The sequence below is a fragment of the Passer montanus genome, unplaced genomic scaffold (assembly GCF_014805655.1).
Source record: "Passer montanus isolate IOZ18808 unplaced genomic scaffold, ASM1480565v1 scaffold347, whole genome shotgun sequence".
Taxonomy (NCBI): Eukaryota; Metazoa; Chordata; class Aves; order Passeriformes; family Passeridae; genus Passer; species Passer montanus.
In genome coordinates, this window is record NW_024368230.1 from 8,423 (window position 1) to 16,512 (window position 8,090).

Below are 8,090 nucleotides of genomic sequence, written 5' to 3' on the forward strand. Positions count from 1 at the left end.
GTACTCTCCCTAAAAAAATTTCCTGTATGGAAGGGTATCTCTCAGAACAAAAACCACCTGCTCTGGCTGGCCATGGCTGCCTGGGGACCACCTCTCATCTGCCCCTGAAACACTGGGGCATTGTTCCTTCATTCCTATGGAAAAGAACCAGCTTTCATGTCCAGGGGCCATGGTGAAAATTAGAATTTGGCCTCCCAAATTCTGTAAATCCAAGGATTGCTCCCAGACAAAAGTAGCCAGGACAGACAGGTCAGGCTGGCCCAGACCTCTGGTGATTTTCTTAGACTATGAGCTGAATATTTTCATTTGAAAACACCTTGGAGAGGGCACAGAGATCTCCCAAGGTGGGATTTTGAGGCCTCGGGCACATGAGAACTACATGTGGACAAAGGAGCTCTGTGCTCTGTGCTGTTGTGATAGTTTTGCATTATGGAACTGATGTCCTAAGAGAAGCTGTTACCTCACGGGTGGCTCGGGGCTGTTTGTGGGGCAGGGACATGTGAGGGGCAGCAAGGACAAATGCCATAACCCTGTGTGACATTCCAGATCCTCATGGAACCAAGGGGCCAGTGTGACACTGTGGGAAGTTGTGGAACCAAGGGAATCATTGTGGCACTGTTGGGGCTCATGGAACCAAGGAGCCAGTGTCGGGCTGGCCTCAGCCTCTGATGGCCACCTTTCATCTGCCCCTGAAACACATGTGTTCCATGCTTTCCTTCCTATGGAAAACAACTCTCCTTCTCCTCTGGGTGTCCATGACTGAAATTGGGATTCCACCTCTAAAATCCTTTATATCCAAGAGTTGCTCCCAGGCAAAATCTGCCAGTACCATCAAGTCTGGCTGGCCTTGGCCTCTGATGACTGACCCTGAAACACTGGGGCTGAGTTTTTCCTACCCATGGAGATCACTGGGACACTGTGGGGACCTCATAAAACCAAGGGGATCCTTGTGGCACCACTGGAGCCCGTGGAACCAAGGGGCCATGGTGACACAATGGAGTTTCATGGAAACCAGAGACCATTATGCCTCTGTGGGGCCTGACAGAACCATGGAGACCATAATGACCCTTCAGGGCTTTGTGTCACCAAGGGGGCATTATGGCAGCTCAGGGCCTCATGGAAGCAAGGGACCGTTGGGATACTGTGGGGCCCCATGGAAGAAAAGGGAAGCTGGAACAAGTCTGGCTGGCTTGGCCTCCCAGGGGCCACCTCTGGCTGATCTTGAGATGTCAAGTGCTGTTTCTAATCAGCTCCTGCAGCACTGGGCTCCATGCTTTCCTTGCTATGAAAAAGAACCATCTGTCTTTTCAGATGCCCATTGCCAGAACTGGTACTCTCCCTAAAAAAATTTCCTGTATGGAAGGGTATCTCTCAGAACAAAAACCACCTGCTCTGGCTGGCCATGGCTGCCTGGGGACCACCTCTCATCTGCCCCTGAAACACTGGGGCATTGTTCCTTCATTCCTATGGAAAAGAACCAGCTTTCATGTCCAGGGGCCATGGTGAAAATTAGAATTTGGCCTCCCAAATTCTGTAAATCCAAGGATTGCTCCCAGACAAAAGTAGCCAGGACAGACAGGTCAGGCTGGCCCAGACCTCTGGTGATTTTCTTAGACTATGAGCTGAATATTTTCATTTGAAAACACCTTGGAGAGGGCACAGAGATCTCCCAAGGTGGGATTTTGAGGCCTCGGGCACATGAGAACTACATGTGGACAAAGGAGCTCTGTGCTCTGTGCTGTTGTGATAGTTTTGCATTATGGAACTGATGTCCTAAGAGAAGCTGTTAGCAGTTTCCACTCTCTCTGACAAAAAAACAATCAGTAATTAGCTTTGAGAATTGACAATGTGTTAAACCACTAAGGAAACTGTACATGGCTCTTTGAAGACACATGTTAAACTAAAAGAAGCCTGGGAGGGTCTCTTTCCCTTCTGGCCAGCAAAGAGATGACAAGGCAAACCCAGGCCCCCTCTCAGCTGAGGCATGATGGGCGGCTCCTGCCGTGGGGCCGGGCCCCTTCCCAGGGAGCCCCCCAGGCCCCATCGGCTGCCAGGCAGGGCAGGGGAGGCCGCGGTGGATGGGAGAGATGAGAAAATGCCATGATCTTGCGGCTGAAATCCTCTTGAAAAGCTATGGAGAAGGATGTTATTGATACATCAGACTCTCTTTTTCCCTATCACACATTGAAAAATATGGGGAGATGACTCGTTCAGCAAAGGCCTCCATGCTAAACTTAGCAAATATGGAAGTAGCTGTGATCCCATGGGAAGTTTGAACATTGAAAGAGAGAAGAGAGATGAGACCCTGTGCCTCAGGACAGAAGAATAAAGATCTCTGTTCTCAGAGATGAAGATGATTTCAGAAATAGATGAAGAGAACCTTTGCTCTTAAACAGCTCATTTTTAAACGAATACCCCATTAGTTGACAAGGCCCATAAACACAGATGTGGGAAAGGCTGTGAAAAAAATGGGGGGGACTTCACCATTGCAGATTTTCTGGGTGGCTGCTCTTCATGGGAATTGAGAGCCATGAGAGAATTGTTTTCTTATGGCGAACTCTCCATAGCATGAAAGACAGACTCCTCCCACTAAGTGAATTGAAGAAAGACATTCTAGAGGTGGTAAACTGAAAATTCTAGGTTTTGTCTCTTTACATTGTCAGTAAGAAAGAAAAGGTTGGAGGGAGAGGAAAAGTGTTCTGAAAGTTTTGTTCTGATTCTTATTACTCTTTCTTTTAGTTACTATTAATCATCTTTTCTTTATACACTTTTAAAGTTTTGAACCTACTTTGCCTTTCTCCTAAACCATCTGACAGCAGGAAATGAGTAAGAATATTTTAGTGAGTGCACTGGTAATTAGCCAACACTGAACACACTACAGTAATTGATGCATTGGCTGAGAAATGTCAAATTGGTCAACCAAAACCACTACAGAAATATTCCTGATGAACTGCATGAGAGCATGCGGAAATTAAGGCCATGGTTTTTCAGGACTTGCTTGATCCTAACAAGCCCCATGGTGCATTTGGAACTGAGCCCTGGAACCTCAAGGCCTGAGAGGAGACTGCACAATCCTTTCCAGAAGTCAAAGTCAGAAGAAAAACCCCAAAGTGTCCCAAAGCATGAATGGATCCCACTGAGGTCCATACCCAACACAGTCTCCTCATGGACTTCATGGAGGAGAGAATTGAAGGCTAGGATGGCAGAAAAACCTGTCAGAGACTCAGTGTGGAAAGGAAAAATCCAAAGTACCTTAAAAACCTTGAGTACCTGAAAGTATTAATGAGCTTCACTGAGTGTCAGTACAAAGCTCCCAAGGGACTTGTTAAAGCAGATAATTGGCGTCATGATTGCACAAACCTCTCACAGAGTCTGTATCAAAAGGGAAACACCAAGGACCCAAAAATAACTGAAGTACCCTGAAGCATTAATGAGCCCCACTGAGTGTTGTTACTGACAAAGCCTCTCCAGGGACCAATTACAGCAGATAATTGGAGGCCATGATTGCACAAACTTCTCAGAAAGTCAAGCCAAAAGCCAAAGCCAAAGTCCTTTGAAAAACCTGCAGTCCCTGGGAGCATTCAGGAGCCCCCAGGGCCATTGCTGAGCAAGGCTTCCCAGGGGTCCCAAAGCATGAATGGATCCCACTGAGGTCCATACCCAACACAGTCTCCTCATGGACTTCATGGAGGAGAGAATTGAAGGCTAGGATGGCAGAAAAACCTGTCAGAGACTCAGTGTGGAAAGGAAAAATCCAAAGTACCTTAAAAACCTTGAGTACCTGAAAGTATTAATGAGCTTCACTGAGTGTCAGTACAAAGCTCCCAAGGGACTTGTTAAAGCAGATAATTGGGGCCATGATTGCACAAACCTCTCACAGAGTCTGTATCAAAAGGGAAACACCAAGTACTTTAAAATAACTGAAGTACCTTGAAGCATTAATGAGCCCCACTGAGTGTTGTTACGGACAAAGCCTCTCCAGGGACTAATTACAGCAGATAATTGGAGGCTACGATTACAGAAACCTCTCAGAGACTGCTAGGCAAAAGCCAAAGCCAAAGTCCTTTGAAAAACCTGCAGTCCCAGGGATCATCCAGGAGCCCCCAGGGCCATTGCTGAGCAAGGCTCCCCAGGGACTCCTTCCAGCAGATCCTTGAGGCCACTGGGATGTGGGCTAGGGGGGGATGCTGAGGGCAGGACAAGGGGCTGACAGTGCCCAGCCTAGCTGGGGCTGTGCCAGGAGGTCCCAGGGCCTCAGGACAAGGTGTCTCCTCCCAGCCCTTGGTGGCACAGACCCTGCTGCTGTGCCCCAGGCCACCAAGACTTGGCTTCTTTTTGTCCCCACCTGTCATCAGTGCCTCCAGTTCTCTGCTCTGCCTGGGGCCTGGGGACACTTTCTCAGTCGTGTCCCTCAGTGGGACCCATTAAAAGTCCAAGAAACTTTGGAGTTGGATTCTGACTTGGAGTTCTGGAGAGGTTTCTTCAGCTGCTTCTCAGGGACTGATGTTCAGGGCCTGAGCACAAAGCCCCAGAGGGTCATTCAAGTCCTTGTGCTGTGTCTGTGCTGCTGAGCTGGGCTGGGCTTCTGGCACAGAGGCAGCTCCTGGTAAGCAAGAAGAGCTTCAAAAGCACATTTCTCTTGATAGCAGCTCCTGTGCACAGCCCAGCAGGGCTGGGGCACTGCCTGTAGCCACCCCGGGCACAGCACAGAGGCACAGAGGGGTTAAACTCAGCCTGGGCTGGGAGCACAGAGCAGAGCTCACTCAGGGCTCACTAGAGCAGAAATCACCCCAGCGTCTGAAACAGTCATTCCCTGGCTGTGGAAGCGAAGCTGCAGTTCCTGCAGGGATCTCCTGGAACTGACACATCCCACAGCTTTTGGAGCTTTCAGGAGGACTCTCAGAGCTGCTCCAGGGCAGGGATGTGGCCCCAGGGCAGGGCTGGCTTTCCCTGCTGCCCCAGCCGAGGCACAGCCCAGGGCAGCTCCTGTTGCCAGGCTCTGCTGCAGGGCTGAGCAGCCGCGGGTGCAGCCAGGGGTGCCCAGGGCTGTCCTGCAGAGCAGGCTCCTGCAGCCCAGGGCGCTGCGCTGGGTCAGGGACTCTGCTGCCTGCCAGGGACAGCTCTCAGCCGGCCCGGGGAGCTGCTCCCAGCTCTGGGGAGAAGCTGTGGGGGGAAGGAGCCACCCTGAGCAGGGCAGGTGCTCCTGCTGAGAGGGGCTGGGTGGGGCAGGGCTGCTCCCAGCTCCAGACCAGCCCGGGCACAGCTCTGGAGGACACTTCCCAAAGAAGGTAAGCCTGGCATTGCTGGAAAGATTAGGAGCCTTCCTGAGAGTGTTTTCAATTTCCTTCTTGGAGAAGGATGGGAAAGTTGGGGTGATAACAAAAAGATTTTTGGTTTTTATACGTTTTTAGATTTAAATTTCTAGCTCTGTAGCTCTGTAAATTAATATTACATAGTTATAAAACTATAATCCATACTTAACTCTATTAAAAATTAACTTAAATCTATTGAACTACTATTATATACTTCTATAATTATAATCCTTAATTAACTCCAGTATGTTTCCTAACCTTTTTCCTAGATTTTAGAACAATAAGCTAACCATCTAAATACATTCCTGAAATACTGTATAGTCTTATTATCAGGAAGCGGGCCTTCAAGAAGTGATCAACAGTGACCAGAATGTGAGCAGTCACAACAAAAACTGAGGCAAAGAAATTCTTGGACCTACTCCAATGAGTTGAGCCAGGGGTGTGTAACTGGGGCAATCTCCTATTGGATGTTCCTGTTAAATATCCTAATTAATCAATCTTAATAAATTGTTGATATCAGGGGGCATGTGTGCTCCATCCCCACTGGGAGAACTGGGAGCTTCCACTAAATGTCTGTTATTTATTCTACTGTTCTAACACTGTTGGAAGGCTTTTTTTCTCTTTTGGTTATAGACAACAGGGGAATGAGAGAAGCAGAACAGGAATTGTAATCCCAGAATCACAGAACATTCTGAGTTGAAACAGCAGGATCCTGCTAACAACAGGATCATCAAAGTCATGTTTGAACATTTACAGAGTCCAGAACTGTAACTTTGGGTGGTCAGTCTCTCTGCTGGGAGCCTCCTAAAGGGCCCTCAGCCCTGGACAGCAGCAGCATCACCTCTGCAGGGCCCAGCAGGGCTCTCCTGAGCTGCCCTTGCCCACCTGCACACACAGCCTGCCCCAGCCAGGGCCCTGCACACAGGCAGGACAGGCAGGTTTCTGTAGGGCCGGGGCCAGGGCACACAGGGTGGGATGGGCTCTGTGAGCGCTGGCAGGGACAAGGCACCTCTCGGGAGGAAATGTCCAGGCACAGGGAGATGCTCAGGGAAGCACAGGGGGCTGAACAGAGCAGTGCTGGGGAAACAAGCCCATCCAGCCCCTCACCTTCTCTAAGTCACAGGGAATCCTTTGCCTTTCATCTCTCAGTGGCAAACTCTGAGTGCAGCAGAAATGCTGGGGATTCCTGACCTCAGAGAGCCAGGAAGTATGTGTGGGTAGGAAAACAATTCCTAAACCCAACCCTTGCCATCTTTAGAAGTGTGAGTGCAAATGCTACCAAACCCTTCTGTATTAGGAGTGATCAACCTCACAAATCCGGAATATCCAGCCTTGTCCCTCTGCCACACAGCCACAAACCCAGGGCAGCAGGGCAGGGAGGCTCCTTGAGAGCCCCCACGCACAGGCTTGGCTGTTCCTGGCACACTCAGCCAGCACAACTGGAGCTCAGGCAGGGACCAAGGTGAAGGATTTCCCAGAGCAGGAAGAAGGCTGGGTGAGTCCCACTGGGACAATCTACAGGGAATGTCCCAAGTTTGGCTCCAAGCAGCCTCTCCTGACTTGTCACTGCCCTTTATCCATGAACAGGTCTCCATGCAAATGTCACAGCAAATGTCCAACAGCAGCTCCATCAGCCACTTCCTCCTGCTGGCATTGGCAGACACGCGGCAGCTGCAGCTCCTGCACTTCTGCCTCTTGCTGGGCATCTCCCTGGCTGCCCTCCTGGGCAACGGCCTCATCATCAGCGCCGTAGCCTGCGGCCACCACCTGCACACGCCCATGTTCTTCTTCCTGCTCAACCTGGCCCTCAGCGACCTGGGCTCCATCTGCACCACTGTCCCCAAAGCCATGCACAATTCCCTCTGGGACACCACCACCATCTCCTACACAGGATGTGCTGCACAGCTCTTTTCCTTTCTGTTCTTCATCTCAGCAGACTATTTCCTCCTGACCATCATGTGCTACGACCGCTACGTGTCCATCTGCAAACCCCTGCACTACGGGACCCTCCTGGGCAGCAGAGCTTGTGCCCACATGGCAGCAGCTGCCTGGGCCAGTGCCTTTCTCTATTCACTGATTCACACAGCCAATACATTTTTCCTGCCCTTGTGCAAAGGCAATACCCTGGGCCAGTTCTTCTGTGAAATTCCCCAGATCCTCAAGCTCTCCTGCTCTCACTCTAACCTCAGGGAATTTGTACTCATTGTGTTTTCTGTTTCTTTAGTATTTGGTTGTTTTGTGTTCATTTTTTTTTCCTATGTGCAGATCTTCAGGGCTGTGCTGAGGATCCCTTCTGAACAGGGACGGCACAAAGCCTTTTCCACCTGCCTCCCTCACCTGGCCGTGGTCTCCCTGTTTATCAGCACTGCAGTGTTTGCCTACCTGAAGCCCCCATCCATGTCCTCCCCATTCCTGGATCTGGCCCTGTCAGTTCTGTACTCAGTGGTGCCTCCAGCCCTGAACCCCCTCATCTACAGCCTGAGGAACCAGGAGCTCAAGGCTGCAGTGTGGACACTGATGACTGGATGGTTTCAAAAGCATTAAACTGCTGGCCAATTTCTGCAAACCTTTTGAAATAAAACCCACATTTGTTATTTCTTGTTGGTTTGGCTGTGGGGTTTTTTTCCATTTGCATTAGTTTTTTCATATTGTCCACAAAGAAATGTCATTGCTTGTGCCGTTTCTCATTTTGTTTCTCTCCACCTTCCCTGTAGCCACAGACTGTGTCAATGAGGGACTGTGCTCTCAGTGGCCTTAAAGGAACTAAGAGATCTCCCA

At 50.0% G+C, this 8,090-nt stretch overlaps 1 protein-coding gene across 1 annotated transcript; it reads left to right on the plus strand.

Moving 5' to 3' along the window:
* The first annotated feature begins 6,923 nt into the window (after positions 1 to 6,923).
* On the plus strand, positions 6,924 to 7,856 carry LOC120505360 (olfactory receptor 14C36-like). The gene has a single exon (XM_039715747.1). It carries the CDS (start codon positions 6,924 to 6,926, stop codon positions 7,854 to 7,856), a length of 933 nt encoding a protein of 310 aa, XP_039571681.1.
* Positions 7,857 to 8,090: the final 234 nt, after the last annotated feature.

Excerpts from the sequence above, each read along its gene's own strand:
- LOC120505360 (XM_039715747.1), top strand. The coding sequence starts at position 6,924 with ATGTCCAACAGCAGCTCCATCAGCCACTTCCTCCTGCTGGCATTGGCA.